Below are 22,789 nucleotides of genomic sequence, written 5' to 3'. Positions count from 1 at the left end.
ATTCAATACAATGATATATTTTTTAAAAATTATTTATTTTATAAAAATATTGCTGTGATAACTATGATTACGAATTCAAGAATAAAAAATACATAAATTTTTCTCTGTAATATTGCAGAACAAAATATAATGCACATCAATGAGAGAGAAAAAGTTGCCGATAATACTATCAAGTTATTATACATTTATGATGCAGACAAAATATGGAATCAATAGTCAAGTTGTCAGACGCTCTATATTCTTAAATGAAATGAATTAGGATAAAGAAAGTAATCGTATGATATTCATTCAAAAGTTGTAAAATTATATAATTTTATATTTTATATTTTATATATAATATTTTATATAATATTTTATTTATAATATTTTATATTTATATATAAAATTATATATGTAATATAATATTTTATATTTATATAAATATAGCTGTATATTATTAGTTGTAAAATATCGTATTCAGAGCCAACTTATATGGTTTCTTGTAAGTTTAATTCAAAATCTTAATTTTTTTCTATTATATAGGAATATATATGCTTAATTAAAAGCTATGAGTTTTTATCTTTTCCATATGTCGATCATGAGTATGTTTGTATCTTGTCTTATTCAAAAAAATATAAATTTATAAGAAATTGAATTGGAAATAAATAAGGAAAAAAGTAAATGGAATAGAATTAATATGCAATTGTTACGCCGCTTATCGGAACGTGTGTATTAAAATATATTTTTATGCACGAAATAATACATAATTATGTTTACAATTAACTTCTATTTTATGAAATATATTATATTATAATTATACTATTCATATTTATACGAATATGAATGATATGATTATGTATTGTATTAAATAATAATGATTTTCTCTCATTGTTTGGAGATTATTGGAGATATATTTTATTCAACTACGAGATCTTATTCATTTTTTTTTACGCGCGAAAATTTATTTTTAAATAAATTTTCTTTTTGATAAAATATCTAAATTTATGATCGCTGTCTAATGTAAGTAATAATAAAAAGTTATAAGGAAACCGAAACGGAAGAAAATAAAATCTAAGTTAAAAGATTTTCTATTAAATAGTTTGCATTTTTATCATAAAACTGAAAAATAATTGATAGTTAAAAACATAAAAAGAATAAAAAAAAAATAAGCGAAATGAATTTCTCACAAAGTACTATTATTATTTTATCCATTAATTATCTATTTATTTATGATATGTTATTTTATTAAACTTTTTAAACTATTTAATTAAATTCTTATAAATATACTTAATTTTAAGTATAGTTTATTTAATGAACATTTTTTTATGCAATTTTCTTATAACATCTTGAAATCAAACTTAAATACATTAAAATATTTTAAACATTCTATCTTAAAAATTCTTTTATGTTCCTACAACTTCTAATTTACCAAAATTTATACATGTGTAATTTATAGTAATTTATAATAGATATAGTAATGATTAAATAAATATATATTAATTAAATAAGGATTAATCTAATTAAGTTTAAGGATTAAGAGTTAATCTGATTAAGTTTAATAATACATGATACATTAATAAAAATGATTAATAAAAACTCTATATAATTATAAATAAAATGAGCTATTATCATTTTTAATTTTCCATTATAAATTGTATTTTCTTCTTTCACTTCAATCGCATAAAAATTGAAATATAATATATTTTATAATATATATTTATATACTTATATAATATTTATATATATTTATATGATATATACTTTAACTGATTTTTATACTTTTAAATTTAGAATTTTCCCTGGTAAAAATATAATAAAAATAATCTATTATAATTAATTTAATATGAAAATTATTTAAATTAAAAAGACTAAAATGTAAAATTAAAAATAATATTTAAAATAAAAAAAGTTAATAAAATCTGAAAAAAGTATAACGTAAAGAAGAAGTATATATGATTAAAAAATACTGAAATATATATTTTCCAGAAATAAAAATAAAAATAAAAATTAAAAAAATTTTTAATCAAAAAAAGAAAATTAATGAATCCTTCTATTTTTTTTAAATTAATTGAAAAAAAAAATTAATTAATTTTAAAGAATATAGAAATCAATATTTAATTAATATTTATTTATATTTATTATTTATGTCCAATCATAGGACATTGATACAATGTTTAACTCAGAAAATATTATTATAAAAACGATCAATAATAATAAATCACATCAGTATATATTCGATTATGTTGAGCCAATGTATAGCATAATAAAATGAAAAAAGTTAAAAAAAAATTGATTTACGTTGTTATAATAGTTCATATGTACTTTCCAATTTTACTAAAAAGAAAAAATTGAAGATTTTGAAGAATCTTAATGCTTAAATAAAATATAAAATAATGTTAAAAATAATGTTATTCTGTAAATTTATTTTATGTTAATAAAAACAAAATTTTATATTTATACATTGCTATTTTTCTTATTTTATATGTATAGAATATATGTATGAGAAAAATAAAAAGGTAGCAAAAAACAACATCATGTTCTATTGCAAGAATTGAAGTAACAATTAAAAAAATTATAAATTAATATATGTATAAAAATATATAAAATGATTAATTTTTGAATGAAACGATTTGTGGAAAATATTATTTTGAATAATTTAATGTTTAATAGATTTGATCGAAGTAGAATATCTTTAAGAAGAAATGAATTTAAAAAAAAACAAGTTTAACATATTTTTAGCGATGAAATGAAAAAATTTTTGTAATTTTAAAGAATTATTACTTTTATTATTTTTAAGATTTTGCTCTGGAAATTGAAATTTATTATTAATACAGATTTAATACACAATAATTTATTTCCTAATAAGTTTTACTTAATTATTTTTATTTTACTGAATTATTTTTACTTGGTCTATATCAAATTCCTTGAATTTTAACAAGTACGTTTGTACTGCAGGTACAAATTCAATAAATTTTTGCAAGAAACACTTTCTTATAGTGAGAAGATTTGGAAAATTATGGGAATCAAAAGAAGTAGCTTTGACGATCAAATTTCGTTGCTCTTTTATATGTATCAAGTATAATTTCATTATACGATAATTGACTTGATTAGGATCTATTTTATTTATCTTATTCCATACAGATTCGAATTCTTCCATCATAGCTCCAGCTAATTCGATTATATTTCTAGCGATTATTGCATCCATCTTGCTAATTAAATATGAATTATTATATAATGTTTTATTGTCAGCAATGTTTTGTGTATGAATATTTACAATTATTTTGTACTTACCATAAATTTTTTTAAAATTAATAAAAGATATTTCTAATCACTTAAGATTCTTGAAAAATTATAATTTTTAAAAACAAGAAAGAAAAACTTTTTTAAAATTATTTCTAACTGATAGAAATATTATTGATAAACTATGATTATGAACTCAAAAACGAATAACTATTGCTCTCATTTATTTCTTGTTAAAGTATGTGTATTGTTGACAAACATTAGTCAACTGAAAGATCCATGTATATATCTTAATTTCATCGAATAATAGACGTATACATATTATACATATTATATTGAACAATAATTTGAAAGAGTAATATCGTAATATATATTATATTTAAAAGTATAAATAAAGTAAATATATATATATAAATATATAATAATATAATAATATATAATAATTTTCTTTTAGCAATTAGAAAATTATATTTTATTAACTAATGTTAAAAATATTCATATATAAATAAAATATTGGAAAAATTGATATATTTTGATCAGATATATTTTGATCAGAAAGTTTTATCAATGGCAAAAATGAATTTAAATAAATAATTTTTAATTTATTGTTATTTGGAATTAAATTTGGGATAGAAAAAGTGAGGCAGAAGCAGCTTATTGAAATAGAAATAGTTTTATCTTCGTCACAATTTTGCTATATCTCTATCTCTTTTTATCTTTTAGTATAAATTTAAATTATTTATAATTTAATAAATAAATTCATTCGATATGTTTATATATTAGTTTTTGTATTTACTTATTTATATTATATTATATATTTTGTTTATTCGATTAAATCATAAATTAATAAATTAAAATAAATTAATACATAAGATAAAATTTAGTATTGTTTTCAATATCAATTTCAAAATAAGTTATAAAGTATAATTATAATTTTTTCAGATATTTAATAATGTTTTTTTAGAAATATTTATTGAAGAAAATTTTTTTCGAATCTTTAAATAAACTTTTATATCTAAAAAGTAGATTATTTAGAAATCTTAAGCTCTTATGAATAAAAAGAAAAAAGAATTTGATTTAATAAAATTAATAAAATGATAACGATATCAAAACTAAAAAAAAAAGAATTGAATACTATATATGCATATATACATACAATAGTTCATATTACAATTTATATGTGTTTCTGTACATGTTTTTGTATTTGTAAATACAATATATACAATATATATACAAATATTTTAAATTAAATTTTTTTAATCTGATCTTTAAATTCAAAAATGATACGAATATTGAATTTAATAATGTCATTAAATATAATTTTTGTTGAATTGATTCTTCAGTATCGATAGTTAGTAGGTAATGCAGTTTTTAAAGATATAATGATAAATTTTATAAGTAGTACTTCTTACGCCCTCTGCAATTTGCTATGATTAAAGTAGGACTTCTACTTATCTTGTCATTGAAAATGATATATACGGTATTCATTTAAAAATTTTCAATTTAAATAACAAAACAATGCATTTTCAAGATAAATATTGAATATAAAAATTTCATAATTTTAAAAGAAAAATACAATTATTTATTTTGTTTGCATTTTTTAATGATTAACTTGAAAATCAATTTTCTTTTTTTAAATAAAAAGTTAAATTTTTTTCATTTTCTTATTTTATTAGAAAAAAAAAACAAAATAAAACTAATAAACATTGAAGACACGAAGAAGTATTGCAACAAAAACATAAAAGAAAATGCGAAGGAAAAAGAGAAGAAAATTTAAAGATCAAATTATATCATTATAACATATAATATTATCATTTAATCTTTTTCTTTTCTTTTAATTTCTTTAATCTCGTATAAATAAAAATATTTTATTAAAGATTATATATAACATGTCATTTTATATAAGTTAATGTTACATACAATTAGATATCAAATTTATATTTAAAAGAATCAAATTTTCACATCTCGATATTATATTAATAATATATATTTATAATATATATATTTATAATATATATTTATAAACTATAAATATAATAATTTTTTTTATAATATAAATTATAGGGAAAAAACATAAAATTTATATAAGTTATACGAAAAAAATATATTTATATTTTGGAACACATACATGTATGTATATATTTTATTTATCATACATGATTATATCATGATTACATTTTATTGTGATAAGATTATCTTCAAATTAATTATGGATTAAAAAATATACATAATAATATAGAATAATATTTCCTTATTATATAAAATTTTGAAATTTTTTGAAATTTTTGGTTCTAAAAATATCTAATTATTACATTTATTAGTTAAATTTATAGTTTATGATTAATTTTAGTAAAAATATAATTTAATTATATATTGAAAATAAATTTTATATGAATAAAAAATTATATTTCTTTATTATAATTTATAATTTATAATGGTAGAAATACAACAAAAATAATTATGAAAGTAATCGGACAGAAAATAATTTTTTTTATTATCAAAATAACGCCTTAAAAGTATAAGATAAAATAACAATGTTAATTCATATCTATTATTAATTGTTATTTATTACAACTTGTACAGGATAAAGAAATTTGTGAAGAAGTTGGACATGGTAACATACACTGTTTTGTTTTCAAATTAAATTGTAAATTATTTGGACATGTCAAATTATATCTCACAAAACTTCCATTATCCACGAAACAAAAATAATATTTCTGACAATTGGGATCACTTATTGGAAATCTACCAACTCCAAAGGGACAAGGATCCACTGTAGTAATTTGATTGCAAATATAATCTGCAGTGCAGATATTCGTTGTAGGGTTAAACACAGTCGAATCTAAACACTTCAGATCATATGAGACGAATGCAACTCCATTGTAGAGACAGAGGTAATAATTTTTGCACGTTCCATCAATAATTTCAAAGTATCCTTGTGCCGTGCATGATCTTCCAGAAGGAATTATCTGAAGTATTCCTGATTGAATCAAAATAAAGATGAAGAGAATTTTAAACACAACAAGAAATATTCTCATCTTATGTATTGGTTTTACGTATTGGTTCGTAGAAAATGAACTTTACTCGAAGAAAACCGAAAAGAAAATATTCCTTGGTTTAATCATTGCAACGATTATATTAAACGTCGCTGAATTTATTGATTTATTGTTTTATTGTTTTTTGTTAGCATATCTGCTTAATTCTAAGAAGATATAAGATATAGATATAATGCTAATGTTAATGGAAATATACAAATTGCTCTTTTATACAAACAAACAAAATTAAAAATATAACGTATTTAACATAAATAAAAAGTGAAGAAGATAAAATCATCAAGCTAAGAAAATAAGAGAATTTTTAATAATTTAAAGTATTTTTATACAAATAATATTACAGAAAACATTAAACTATATATTCATGGAATATATTAAACTATATATTTAACATTGCAATATGTTTTCATATTTTGTAAATGTTTAAGAAAGTTTGTTGAAAGTATTTAATGAATACTCACATAAATCGAGAAAAAAATATTAAAAAAGAATCAAAAAATAAAATAAAAAAAATGATAATATAATTCATTGACAAAAAGAAATGATATGTGATATGTATATTTAAATCATAATTATTATTTAATTATGTTTCATATTTTTTCAGTAGATGATAAATTTTTCCACTTTATTATTAATTTGTATTATTAATAATTTAAAATTTTATTATTAAAAATATTTTACTCTTATCATATTTCATTTATTATGCTTCATTTTTTCTTTATTAAATTTTAAAATTAAATTTTAAAAAATTAAAATTTGTATTAAATGAAAAGAAACGAAAAAAGAATGCGTTTTGTCGCATTCTATTTTCTTTTTACTTCATCTAATAAAATTTAAATTGCTTATAATTTAATAAATAAACTTCAATTGATATTTTTGTATATCAACTTTTGTATTTGTTTTTTTCTAGAATCAAAGATGTCCCAGTATATCCAGTATATTAATAGCATACAAAAATACTATTATAATATTTTTTTCTTTAATCTTGTGTTATGAATTTATTGATATTTTAAAATAATATATAAAATAATGTTCACATAAATTGAAAATATTATTGTTGAAAGGATTATTTTTTTTAATTTAAGTTGGAATCTTTTCAACCAAAATTATATTTTTATAATAAGAAATACTACATATTAAAAATTCATATTATCATAAACTATTGAACAAAAATTTGTAAAATTTGTAAAATTGATAATAAAAAGTAATAATTTTTAAGTGGTTTGCAGTATATCAATCAAATTTAGATTTAAATATTTCTATAAAAAGTGACTTTTATTCATTAATATACAATATACAATAATAAAAAGAAATTTTGTCCCTATGTTTATATATGTCCTAATATATATAGATAATAAAAAACTAATATAATAAATAATGTAATAAAAATACAATAAATTACATCTTTTTACTTGGAATTATCTGTTTGAAATCATCAATTCAATTTTCTTAAACAATCCTTAAAATCAAATAAATTTTCCCTAGATTGTTCTTCAACAGAGGTAAGAGAACTTTCGTAGAAATATATGCATTATGAGAGAGAGAGATTGGTAGATAGAAAAGGAGTTCGATTCTTTAAGAGTAAAAGAAAGGATAAAGAGATGGAGTAAGAGAGAGAAAGAAGGAAGAAAAGAAGGAGTAAATGTATATAAGCCTGTTGCATGGAAGACGCTCCAATGAACTCTCTCTTTGACCCTACTGAAGCGTACACCTTTCTGTTTTTCTTCGTTCTCCTTGTTCTTTAAAGTTCTCTTCTTAAAATCTTCTTTGCTTCATGTCTTTCTTCTTTGATATATATTTTACTATAAAAAAGCGATAATTCTTCCGCGTCGCGCTCATTTCAATTGTGTGTTATCAAAGATGAAACATTGAATTATCTCTTTCTTTACTATCTTCAAATTGCGTGGTTTTTTGTAAATTGTTTCTTTTCAATTAAAAAGTGTGACAATTGAATTGAAAAGTTTTAATTTAGTTTTTGTGATATGTTTTTAACGAAAAGGATCTAAAATATAGATAGTGAAACATGAATATTCTTCAAGTGAGTATAAATCTTATTTTAAATTAAAATGTTTATTAAACATTTAATTTCGTTTCAAATAATAGCAATTTTAATGAAAGATGTTATTTTAGTACGACTATCCTATCCTCAAAGAAGAATGATAATTAAGATTTTTAGATTTCTATTTCTGGAATATCTTTAAATATATTTTAAAGTTTCATATAATTAATTGTTCATTTGAAAAAATTATAATATTAAATAAAAAGATAAAAAAATATTAATTATTTTAATTTATTTAAATTTAATTATTTTAATTTAAATTTCAAATAATTATATTTTGAAAAATATTATAAAAATGTTTGTATATATAAATTACATGCATAATATGATAATTCATCCTTTAAGCTAAATAATAATAATTTTATTACACAAAATTTCTTTAAATTTTAGATAAATAATAATATTATTACATTATGATATTAAAATTTTTACATATTATTATATTATAACATATTATATAATAATTTCTAACATATAACATATTATATATTATTATATTATAACATATTATATATTATAACATATTTATATATTATTTTATATGTTATTTATTAATTTATACTTATTTTAATTCATATTTATTTAAATTTTATATTTATTTTAATTTTATTTTGTTCTTAAGCTCTAATTTAATATATGTATATGTATGATTATTAAAAATTTAAAAAGAAAAAATTGAAAAAGATATAAAATCAGATATAAGCAAGATAAAATCTTTTTTGTAATATCTTTAAAGCAAAGCTTTTTATTTCACATAATTTGGTCGTAAAAATATATCAAATTATTATATTATGAGAATATTATAATCTTTTCATTTTAATAAGCAAAGATATATAATATAAGATTATATTATATAATACTATATTATATAATATATAATATAAGTAAAGATATAAAATGTTTTTAAAAATTTTATATAATATAATGTTTTTATTTTAATTTTTCAAATTAATTATCAAAAATTTAATTTTATAATTAGGTATCCTACAAAATTCAATTCTCTATAATAAATAAATATAGATAAATATTTTTAAATTATTAAACATTTTTTTTCTATATAATAGCATTAATATTTTTTTTATCTTTTTATTCAATTAAATTTTTTATTTATAATTATATTCACTAGTAATTAAAAATTAATGATTAGAAACTCTATACATATGTATTTTATTGATTTTGCATTATATTTGTGAGAGTAGATGTTCGACTTTTTAACCATACATCTTATGAGGCGAAAGCTGTACTAACGAAGATAAATTACTATTTTTTTTTCAGATAAATTTTATATTATATTACATGTATATGTAAATACTTTAATTTTGTATATATTATATATATTATATAAATTTTTTAATAATTTCTATCGTTTAATTTTTACATTTTTATTCATTCTTTATTAATTCATAAATTATCTTAAATTGTAATTAATGCTGGTAATTAATTATCTTTTTATTTTAATTAAATAAAAAATCTTACTTTTTATTAAGAAATATATTTTTGTTTCTCAATTTTTTTTCAAAAAGAAATTATTTTATGTACATATATTTTGAAAGTTACAAATAATAAAATATTATGGAATAATATAATTAGTTATTATTAGGAAAAAATTATTATTTACTCATTTATTTACTTTAAAATATAACTAGTAATATAGTTGAAAGAAGAATTGAGTAATTGTTCTCTTAAAATTATTAACCTATGCTTTTTAATTTAAAATTTTTATTAGAACTAAATATATGTTTCTTTATAGAATCATTCTTGATGTAGAATCCTATAAAAGAACAAGTACTTGATTTATCATACAAAGCATACTAAGCGAAAGTTAAAAATCACGAATTCAAAATCTGGTAACATAACAATGCAACAATATGACCAAATTTAAGTATTTTAAAATCTGTTTACTGATCAGTTTATTTCCGATTTTAGATAAATTAATTAAAACTTACAATATTAAAGTTGATATTAATTTATTTGATAAATATGAATAAATAATTTAAAATAATTTCAAAATTTTAATATATTTGAGATTAAATTTTATTTTTTTAAAATTTTTTTTACAAAATTCCTATTATTTAAATTTTTTTTGTCAAATTTTTCGAAGAAATTAATTCTAATATTATTTTGAAACTTTGATTTCATCATATATTTTTACAATTCTATTAATAATTTAATGAAATAAAAATATCAATTCGAATAAGAATAAAAACGAAGACATATATGGATATTAATATTAATTTATTTTAACAAAAAAAATCTTACGTAATATTTTTTTTTTAAATAATATTAATTTAAAATATGAAAAACCTATAAATTTGAAAAATATATCTAATGTTAATACATTATTAATCTTATTAAAATTCCAAATCATACATTTATTAAAAGAAATGAACAAAATATTCTTTATCTTTCATTTTAATCATTCTTTTATATATTTATATAAAAAAATTTTATCTTTAAATGTTTTAATTTTTTCTTAAAAATTTGAAAATATTTTCTGATACAAATAATAAACATTACTAATTTACATACTTCTAATAGTTAAAATATAACAAACTTATTTGTCTGTAAATAAATATAAAGGATATATAAAGGATACCAAATATTATATATTATATTTTATAAATTTTATAATTTCATAATTGTATATTGCATTTCTTAATTTGAAAAATAAAAAAACTACGATTTTTTTATTTGATTTTTGGCAAATTTTCAAGAAACAGAAAATTAATTCATGCGAACATAACGATTTGCAAAAGCTTTTGAAAGTTAGTACTGTTTTGTATACGTCGTGAATTGTCAATCACAGATAATCCAACAAGGACGTGTGAACGATACAAGGGAAACATATGCTCGACGCTTTCGAATAATCCTCATCGTTTGGCATAGTGCCAACATAGGAGCGAAACTCTTCTGAATACGACCTAAATCTGTCGCTTTCCGTTTGCACGTTTCTTTTTCTTATCAATGTCAATACGGATTTTTTTCGAATAAGCTTTATGACCTTATTAAGTATAATTAGAGTTTAAATTCTATTTTCATATTTTCTCCTTTTTTTTCTTTTGAATACTTACTACGTAATATAAATGTCATTTGTTTTTTTGTTTTTTTAAATTTTCAATATTAAATTTGTTTTTCATAACTGAATTGTAATTATAAAACTATTTTTATTAATATAAAGCATACATAAAATATTTATTTTTATACATAATTCTATATAAATGATGATTGTCACAAGTTGATTGATTGTCTTATTATTAATATAAAATTGTAATTTATATGTAATTTGTCATGTATTTATAATTTTCATTTTTTCATTTACATTTATATACAATTTTGTTATTTCTTATTACTAATATTAGTTAATTATTATGTAAAAAGATCTACAATCAGAAATGATTTTCATGTGTTTATTAATAGATTAGTTATTAGTAACTAATATTGCAACTATTCTACTAATTATTTATCTAGATTTTATATTTATTATATTAAATATTTACTTTGATAATAAAAATAAAAAAACATGATTTATTCTAACATCGTTTAGATTTTATTATAATTTTGAAAATTAAATATCATATTTATATCAAATATTCGAATAAAATTAAATAAAATTTGATCATTTTATTATGTTATAAAAATAACTTATATCGATTATGTCGATAACAAAATGTCGAAAACAAAAATATTAAATATATATTCTATTATTTTCTTTCATTTGTTAAAAAACCAAATAATTAAACCTAACCTGACTTAATTTAATCTATACATTATTATTATTATAAAATGAACAAAAATATTAAATATTTTTTATTTATTATTTTTTGTCTTTTAAAAACCGGAATATGTTTGATATGCGCGATAATTAACTCTCATTATTAAGGTATTCCTGAAATTATTTTTTCCATTCAAGATTTCATTAAAATTGTTAAAACTGTTTTTTTTTTTAAAAGTAAGATTTCAAGATTTTCATTTTATTTCTTCTCACCAAATTCTTAACAAACAGAATCTTCCTGTTTGAAATTTAATTTTTTATTATAGTTATCTTATAAAGAGATTACACACAGATAAGATTATATATTGAGATAAAGCAGAATAAGATTTATAATAGAATTTCTCTTTTTGAAAAATCGTATTAAAAAAAACTCTATCAACAATTATTAAAGAATCGTATTGAGAAATCGTATTAAAAAAATTCTATTAACAATTATTAAAATTTATATTAATCAAAAAACTAAATTTACTGTTGTATCATTATTTCACTTAATCTTTTCATTTTTATTTAATTCTACATTCAATTATTAATAATCAATAATCTTTTGTTATACTTTTCCATATGTTAAGCTTGTTAATATACATATCAGAAAATTCTGTTTTTTGATCTAATGTTTTCATCATAATTATTTAATTTTATGATATTAAAAGTCAATAAAAAATTAAATATTATTTACTATTTTATTTATTTTACTTTTTCTCATTAACTAATAGTATAACTATACTAATATTATATTATATTATATTAGTTTTAAAGGCAATAACAATAATTTTATATCGTTTATATTATTTTTAGTTCCTATTAAAATAAAACTTTTAGTACATTGGTTCAAAAAAAAAAAATTCTTAATAAATGAAAATATTATTTCAATTTGAAATAACCAGAAGAAAATTGCTGTCTCATTATCGATATTAGTTAGTCTCGATTAGTGTCAGCATTTATTCTGACACAAGTGTTCCTCACATGAGCGCACTAACACCTTGCTGAATGCGCATTATACAGATTACATGCAACTACGTATTACATCTTTTCACTGTAGGCTGACTGTCGTAATACCCACAGCCCACTTACCTACATTATCCCTGCTACACTGAATATCTCTTATATATCTTGATTATTACAGTGTGTGAACCACCTACTCTTCATTGAAAAAAAGATCAATCTCACGATCAGTGGGCATATACCGAGCACATACTGTTTTTTGATAACCAAAATTAGATGACAATATAATTTTAATAACTCAATTATCTATATCTTGCTAGTAAGAGTATCGTTGGATAAATGTTATAATTGAGTATTTTTTTTTTTAATATATCTTAATTAATATATATAAGTGATTTAACAATAATTTTGCATTATGTATAAATAATGAATTTTAAGATTAAAATAAAAGTTATGTTTGTTAATTTTTTATATTTTCTTATATAAAGGCATATTTATATTGAATTTGATATTTAAATTTTATTTCTATATAATGTCGAAAATGTAAATAAAAAAAAAATAAAGGCATATTTATATCGAATTTGATATTTAAATTTTATTTCTATATAATATCGAAAATATAAATAAAAAAAAATATTTATAATAAAATATTTCATATAAAGAATAATTAGAATATTAATGTATTTTCAATTAAATGATTTATTATTTTTTATTTTATAGTCTAAATTATTTATTATTTAATTTTATTTTTTAATAAAAATAATTGTGTTTATAAATATTTTTGTTATTATTATTTCTTATTATTATAATTATTATTACAAATTTATTGTTCAATACTTTGAATGTAATATTTCAAGAAGAAATTTTCAATTAAAAAATATATTATAAAAAAATATATATAATATTTTTTCTTTACTTTATCATATTTTCAAATATTTATATCTCAAATTTCTTTAATTGATTAAATAAATCTGTATCTAATATCAATATTGATATTGATATTATCTGATACCAATAATTGAAATATATTGCTTATCGAACAACAATTAATGTAATATAAAATTACAATTATTTTCAAATTATTATTTGAAATAAATCTCATTTTCGATTCGAATTCGATTATATTTGAATAATAAATTTGTTATCAAATTATTTATTTTAATTTTTAAAAATCATTTAAAAATTATTTAAAAATTATTTTAATCATTTAAAAATCATATTATCTTATTTCATTCTTTCTAAAATATTTACAAAGACAATGAATGACAAAATTTGCACATTTGCTATTTTCGCTTGAGCAATCATTTCTTGTCTGCAGCTAAAAATATAAAACACACTGATTTTGATGTTAGTAGGTTTAAAAGTGATATGAGAAGATTATGTCTTTTTTTTTTTTTTTTCGTTTCCGTTTGTTCACTTTCTTATGCAGTTCCGGTTCTCGCGATAAATACAGTGATTCACGAATACTCTCGTTCTTTCTCATACGTTCGCATATTTCACGATAACCGTAAAATAGTACGTGGAACTCTACAAGAACACTATTGACTTTATAACTCATGAGAAACACATAGCTGTCCGTTCAAATCTTCTCTACACTTGATTTTATATTATGCTTGCTCTCTTTTCACTTCTGACCTTTTGTTTTGATAATAGAAAAGCATTTATATTCTATGTTACAAGGAAATTTTAATTTTATTGTCTGTATAATGAAATACATGAAGCAATTTTTTTTATTAACAAATCTTTTCGAGAGAAAGAAATTAACCTCCAAAAATATTTTTTTTTTAATATTTTTTTAATTTTAGAAACAATCTAAAGATATTTTTTACAATAAGATAATAAAGCATTAAATATTTATAATTTAAAATTCTGTGAAAAATAGTACTGAAATGCTGATTTCATTTTCTTACTTAAAATGATGTTTTATTTAAAAAAAAATTGTTATATAAGTATTCATTATACAAAATTTCATTAAAAGTAAAAAAAATTTTTAAAAATAAAAAATTAAAAAGAATTTTAAGTTTTTGTAATGTAAAATACGAATACTTTTTTGTGTATTTATATATAATTACAAAAATAATTTTCATTTATTTTTAACATTTTTTAAAGTATCTTGTTAAATCGAAAATACATAATTGGTTAAATATGAAACGTGGAAATAAAATTTATATAATTAATATAAAAATATAGAAGTATTTTAATTTAAGTAAAATTGTGTAGCTCTGGCATAATTCAAAACGGTATTAAAAGTTACTTAGGAAGTAACCTACTTCAATTTATCCTATGTATTTATTTATTTTCCATGGTTATTGGTTACTGTGAGAAGTATACAAAGTTTTTTTAAAATATGCATTTATGAATTTTTATTTCTGTTAGAAATCTGATTCATTAATTATTATTGAATTTATGATATATTAGTTCTAGTGATATATATGATATCAAATCGTTTCAATAAATCTATATTTGAAAATTTTATTCTTTATATTACATATTTTACACTTTATGTTATATAACATATTTTTATAATATATTTTACAACATTACATATTTTCGTTTTAAAGATAATGTGGAATATCTAAATACGAATATAAGTAAATTTAATCTAATCAATATATATGTCTTTATAGGTTTCGTTAACCCTATTGTTATTCATCTTTATGTGTGATACATCCTCATGTTTGAAGACTGATCGAAGCGAATTGCTTTTTAATAATGGTCCAAACATTAGTCGTCGCAGTCGAAGAATCGGATTAAATGAATATTTAGTTCCACCTCCGATATCAAAATCTCATTCTTTGAGAACAGGAAGAGTGACAAATTCTTCGCCAACAGAACCATCAGGATATCTCTCACAATTGATGAATTGGTTAAATCCCTTCAATTATGATTCTTCCACTTCTGTACCATTAAAATCACCACCACACATTGAAGTATCTTATCCTTCATCCTCTCAATCTTATGGCTCAACAACGTTTAACTTGCATTCTGCTCTGCAACTTGATCCACCTCCACTTTCACCTCCTTATCCTCCATTTGGATCTCAAACTGGTTCACTTCTTCATCCTCCAATTGGACTTCAAACTGGTCCATCTCTACATTTCCCTATTAGTTCATCCGTTCCTCAACATTCTGCACATTTATTGCACACAGCTTCTTCCGTTCCCCATCTTGGTCCATCACATAGCTCTCCCCCTGGTCCAAGTTTACAATTTTATAATTTTAATGTGCCTTCAAACAATTTTCTCGACAAGCAACGTGCTCAGAAAGACCATCGTACAATTCACATATCAACGAACAAAGGGAAACAATGCAATCCTTGTAATAAAGTTCCTTGGATTCCAATGCAAAGTGGAAGCCATTCTGACAATTATCCTCTTCCTCCCTCCCCTGTGCATCTTTCGAACAGTTATCTCCCTCCTAGCAATCAAGCAAATCACGACATTCAATTCGCGGCTTCGCATGAGATCAAGATACCAGAAATTTCTCAAGCACCCGTTGATCAAAATCCATTCAACAATCCATTACTAAATCCACAATTATATTCTGCACCAATGCCTCCACTATACGAAACAAAACCCTTCGATAGACCGTCTCAAAATCCATCAGAGATAGAAAATTTCAAATCACCACCTCTTCCTGAAATACTGTTGGATGGCCAAGAATATAAAAGCTCCGAAATTAATGATGAACGTTATAATATTCATAACAACAATGATGTAAAATCCATTGGAACGGAAATTAATAAAGGAATATCTCAAAACCAAAATGAAGTAAACAAAAGGCTTACAGATCACAAAGAATCATACGATAGTTTTATTCTCAATACTCAATCTTCTATATCAGGACCATTTTTTGATCAAGGGTATAGTAATAATCCTTCGATCTTGAATCAAGAAAATGGCGAAATTTTAAATCAGCCTATGTCACATGTTCAGAATACTATTAATAGTTTTGGTTCGAATCTTAAAAATCACAAATTCTCCAATCAAAATGATTATCAAGAATTGTTTAAATCGAACCCAATCCCGAATACCGATTTGAATTATTTACCGCCAGATTTAAATCCATCGGCAAGCTTCGGTACTTCAACTTTTTATCAAGATGCGGGAAATTTGAATTATTCTGACGATTTGTCTCCTAGCGGAAGTGTCGTGAAAGATTCTCACATAACAACTCAGACACCTAAAACAAGTTTTGCCTTGAAAGAGGAATCGATACACTATGAAGAATCGCCATTGTTGGATCTGACGAAAAATGGCGAAAGTCGAACAGATATGCAATGGCCGACTTCCACTAATGGATACAACAATATCGATGACGTTTCCAATAATACTGTGAAGACAACTACGGATTATAGTTTAGAAACCGATAATATATATTTCGAGAATTCATCGAGCTTTGTCAAACCGACTGATTCTTATACTTCGGATATTCAAAGTATTAACAATATTTTTGGTGCTTCGACAACCACTACTGAGGTTTTTTTAAACCATAATAAAAATCAAGATGTCGAAATATCAACAATTACTACACAATATACGAATCAACAAGATGTTTCACCATCTGGACAATCGGGATATTTGTGGCCAAGTTTATCTATGAATACGTCGAACGATTCTTCAAGAAATCAAGTCTTTTTGAATCATCTTGCTAAATCGAACAATACTTTTCTAGAAATTAAGAATTTTTGGAAGCAAAATAGTGTAAATTTAAAAAATGCCAAAGATATGTTTCAGAAGCAACAAAATATGAAGCGAAATAAACAAGTAAGTAAAATAAAAGAATTCATATATGATAGTATATTAAGATTTTTATAGAAAAATTGTAGTGAATTTAAATATAATAATTATTAAAATAAAATAATTGTAAATTTGTTGTATAAATTTCTTTTTCAACGAGATTTAATTTTAATAATAATTGAATATAAAAAGCATTGATATAATTAATATAATAATAAATTAAATTTTATAATGTAAGATTATATAAGACATTAATATATTATTATTTACAATAATTATTAGATATTTTAGTTTATTTAAATTTATATTTATATAATTATATTTTAGTTTATAAAATTGAATTATTCGAAATATATATTAATAAATTAATGAAGCAATATAGTACAAAAATATGATTCATACAGTCGTCTTAAATTTAATTAAAAATTTTATCTTATGAAGAGAAGATTAAAGCGATATAAATTTTTATAACACTTGTAATCATTTTTTCTCTATCTTCAATAAACATAAAATGTGAATTTATAAATATAATATTTCTAATTATAATGTTACAAATATTTCATATATCTGAATTATATAAATTTATTAAAATAATAATATTTTAGGTACAAGTCATTATACCGTATACGTCAGAATATACGCCAATTCCGTTTCAACAATCTTACGGAGATTGGAGTGTCAAAACTAATTTCAATCGAACACAGTCAAGAAAGATTCTTCCTCAAAGTGAATTGAACGATGATAATTACCTGCAACAAGAATATAGAAATGAAATTCGGGCTGTTAATCATTTTCAATCACAATTCAATTTCAACAATTCGAACAAATTGAACATGCAATCGCTAAGACCTGAGGATTCACGAAGCATTACAAGAGCAAATACTTCCATTGATGTACGCAGATTACAGAAAAATATTGATAACTGGACGATACAAGTAAGCTTACGAATTATAAAAAAAATATATACATATATTATATATAATATATAATTATATATAATAATATATACATATATTATTAGTTATATAATAGTATATAAATTAGTTATATAATATAATAGAGGAGAAAAATTATTTAAAATTAGGTTCTTAAATAATATAAATAATATAATAATATATAATAATATAAATAAAATTTTAAAACTTTGAAAACGATAAAATGAAAAACAAATGCAAAATTATAATTTTAATAAATAGATATTGTATATGCTTTTGGTAAATCATTAAAATGACGACAATATTTGGATGCTAGAAAGTTTTAAACTACTTTATAAATAGGTCACGATTTTATCCAAATTTTATTTGGTTTTGGCTAATTTTTCTATATTTGTTATATAATTTTCATATTTCTTTTTTTTTAAGAAAAATTTTATTTATTTTATTATCTTTTTCAAAAATTAGAAATCATTTAACATGATGATTTTTTATAATTTTAAATTCTTCAAATTAATTAATACATATGACACAACTCTAATTTTTAATAATTCTTTTTTAATTTTCCAAAACATTGAATATAATAATGAATAAAAAAAAATATTAATATGATTAATATGATTAATATTTTTTTTCAATGGATAATTTTCTATCGCAGAACAATTATTACGATATAGAAAATAAAAAATAATTAATAGAACATTTTTCTTTAGGAATATTCAAAACCTACAACATTTAGCACGATTTTACCTAGTTCTTTGCATCCTTACCTTTCGCCGTCAAAGAAAATTCCAACTGAATATTTAACAACAACGGAACCAGGAGACCACGGGAACCAGTTGAAAGATCACAATGAAAGTGTGAAAACGTATTCTTTAGCTGGCTTTAGTTTCAATGAAGTAGAACACGAAGGATCCGCGAGCAATTATATTGAAGAAACGCAGCCGGTAATTTATTATGTGCTTTATAAACTCTAATTTTCACCTTTCATTCATAGTTACATTTATTTCCAAATTGTTATTTTTCATCTTATAAATTGTGAATTAATGATTGACAGTATATATATATATATATATATATATATATATATGTGTGTGTAACATAAAATATATATATATATATATATATATATATATATGTGTGTGTAACATAAAATATATATATATATATATATATATGTGTGTGTAACATAAAATATATATATATATATATATATATATATATGTGTGTGTAACATAAAAGATATAATAATGGTCTTTTACTATTATTAATATCTTTGATTATTATTTGATTATATATTTGATTATTTTTTTGCAGTAATCTCTAAATCTGTAATTGTTACCATATAAAACTCAAAAAACACATCTGAAATTTTATATTATAAATATTCTTAAAAAAATATATTTCTGATATTAATATATTTTTTGAATTATATATTTAATTTGTCTTATTAAAAAAAAAATACATATTATAATATTTACTAATCTATTTATAAATTATTTTTAAATTGAATTTTTTATTATCAAGATATTTTTTTTTAAATTTTAAAAAGTTTAAAAAGTTTTTAAAATTTTTAAATTAAATTAAATTAAACCTGTCTTTAAATGAAAGAAAAGATACTAAAGCAATTCGAAATTATTTGAATAAGATTTTATGATAAAAAGATTCATGCTTTAAGAAAAGTGAATAAATAAATTTTTCTATTTTTAAGATTTACTTTAATTTAAATAATCTACATCTTAAATATTTAGTTCTTTGAAGAAAAATTTACTTATCTAATGAATATTTTTTAAATATTTTTTGAAATATAATTTTCTCATTAATATAATATAAAATTATTTATTATAATAACTTATTTATTGTCAACATATAATTTTTTTTACATATTTAATATTTCTATAGATACTGTAACATAAAAATTAAAAATATTAAAATCCAACAAAAATTTAAAATTTTTTTAGAAAATTTTTGTTATTTTTATTAAGTTATCTTTTTTTAGATATGCCTAATAATATTTATATAATTAATATAGTAATTATTCGTATAATTTTTATCGATTACTTTTTCTCATAAATATCTTAATTGTTGATTTTCAGTCCATGAAAATTGAACGTATAAGTAATCCAAAAACCAGTAACATGCATAGTGTAAATAAATCCGCGATAGAAGAAAAATCGACATGGGAATCACATTCTGTGTCAATATCGCCTGTAAATAAAGAACGAATTTACGTGGTGACGCCACTACCAATGCCGGAAGTACCTTCGAAAAATGGTTTGAAAAAAGAACAAAGGAAAGAGAAACAAAAAAATTTGCAACGATCAAGTGAACCGATTATCAATGATACAAGCAACAATAAAAATAATTTAAACGAATTCGAAGCTATTGAAAAAGCTTATCAAGTACTTCCACAAGCTGTAAATAATCTTGCTGTAGCATCCACAGGAAAGGAGAACATCCCTTTGTGGGGAATTATGGAACATGAAGAATTTGCTTCGTTGAATCCGGACGAAAATGATGAGGAAACAGAACAGGATGTTGCAGATGGACCAGTACTTTATTCTGGACATTCAAAGGTGATCATCAAACATTGAAAATGTTAAATTAAAAATTATATTCTTGTGTGTGTGTTTTTTTTTTTTTTGGTATTCTTTCAATAATTTAAAAAATAGAAAATTATTTGAATAAAGATAGAATCATTGTTAATTACTATTTATTAAATTTATATGAAATAATAATGATATTATTTATAGGTATCACGAGCTAAACGATGACGCAAATATTCTTTAAATATGAAAGCTGAAGAACTAATTTTTAATTGTAAATATTTGACTATATCATTGTTTCAATTTTAAGAACTTTTTTATTATTTGATCTTCATGTATCAAAATATGAATGAGACAAGTCTAATATTTCCAATTTCGATTTCAATCTTATTACGGCCAGTGAATATTAAGTAAATATTAATAATAGCATAATAAGTCAATATAAGTCAATAAGTTAGTTATTTGTAAAATAAATAGATATATAATCACAGAAATATTTGTACTTTATTTTACAAGAAAATTATCTTATTCGAAAGTTTTAATTTTAAAGTTTAATTTTATTGAAGTTTATGTAGAGTATATAATGAGTTATACATGGAGCAATTTTCTTATCGACAGAAAATTTCTTTGAGGAAGTAAAATCAATTTCCAAAAGTTTAACTTTTTCAATTTTGAAAATAATTTCATTTGGAAACATTTTTTACAATAATAAAAGAACAACAAGAACAAATTCTCACAACACAAAGTAAAAGAATATTAAAAACTAAATATTTTATAATTTAAGATTTTGTTTTAACTCATACTATTACAAAATTATATTAAAATTTTGAACGTTAATTTTATCTCATTAAAATAATATGCTAAAAAAAATTGCTGCATATGTAATTTATTAGGTTTTATTAAAGTTTTATTAAAGAGGAAAAAATTTAAAAAAAAACAAATTAAAAAAATTAAATTTTTGTAATTTTAAGATTTTGTAATTTTGTAATGTAAGAATATATATAAATATTTTTGTGATTATATATTTTTGTAAAATTACGTTTTATTGAGATCTGTTTTTTTATTTTTGTATTATTTTTTATTTTTATTTTTATCTTTTATACTAAAAATTACTATAAAAATATTTTTCTCTTTCCTCATAAAAATTAATTTAATTGTGCATTATTTTGTAAATACATAAAATTAAATATATTGTAAGATTAATAATAAAATTAAACTAATTCTTAGGATCTGTACACAAATAAGCGTACACATAAATTTCTTAATTACAAATTGTACAATAGTAGAAAATTCAATTTGTTATATACTATTAAATAAATTAAGATACAATTAATAATAATAAATTATTAATGTAATATTATTAATAGTTTTTTCTAGTTGTGAACTTAAAATATTACTTTACTAGATGAAACAGTGAAACGCATAATAATGAATAACATAAATCAGAAATGTATAAAACAATAAATTCTTCAACGAACTACAGTTATAATATTATGAAAACATTTATCACTTTTTGAAATTGATTTT

The 22,789-nt window shown here is 20.1% G+C and overlaps 1 protein-coding gene across 1 annotated transcript; it reads left to right on the top strand.

Annotated features, from left to right (window-relative positions):
- The first annotated feature begins 7,947 nt into the window (after nt 1–7,947).
- On the top strand, nt 7,948–22,052 carry LOC100578587 (putative uncharacterized protein DDB_G0282133). The gene is made up of 6 exons (XM_003251850.4): nt 7,948–8,310; nt 15,673–17,811; nt 18,390–18,719; nt 19,430–19,663; nt 20,813–21,292; nt 21,470–22,052. Exons 1-6 carry the CDS (start codon nt 8,296–8,298, stop codon nt 21,488–21,490), a joined length of 3,219 nt encoding a protein of 1,072 aa, XP_003251898.2. The 5' UTR covers nt 7,948–8,295; the 3' UTR covers nt 21,491–22,052.
- The last annotated feature ends 737 nt before the right edge of the window (nt 22,053–22,789 follow it).

Source organism: Apis mellifera, linkage group LG2 (genome assembly GCF_003254395.2).
Source record: "Apis mellifera strain DH4 linkage group LG2, Amel_HAv3.1, whole genome shotgun sequence".
NCBI lineage: Eukaryota > Metazoa > Arthropoda > Insecta > Hymenoptera > Apidae > Apis > Apis mellifera.
The sequence above is the reverse complement of the archived record's forward strand: the minus strand, read 5'-3'. Positions and strand labels throughout refer to the sequence as shown.

Excerpts from the sequence above, each read along its gene's own strand:
- LOC100578587 (XM_003251850.4), top strand. Across the intron at positions 17,812-18,389 it reads ATATGAAGCGAAATAAACAA|GTACAAGTCATTATACCGTA; the intron begins GTAAGTAAAATA and ends ATAATATTTTAG. Across the intron at positions 21,293-21,469 it reads TTTATTCTGGACATTCAAAG|GTATCACGAGCTAAACGATG; the intron begins GTGATCATCAAA and ends TATTATTTATAG.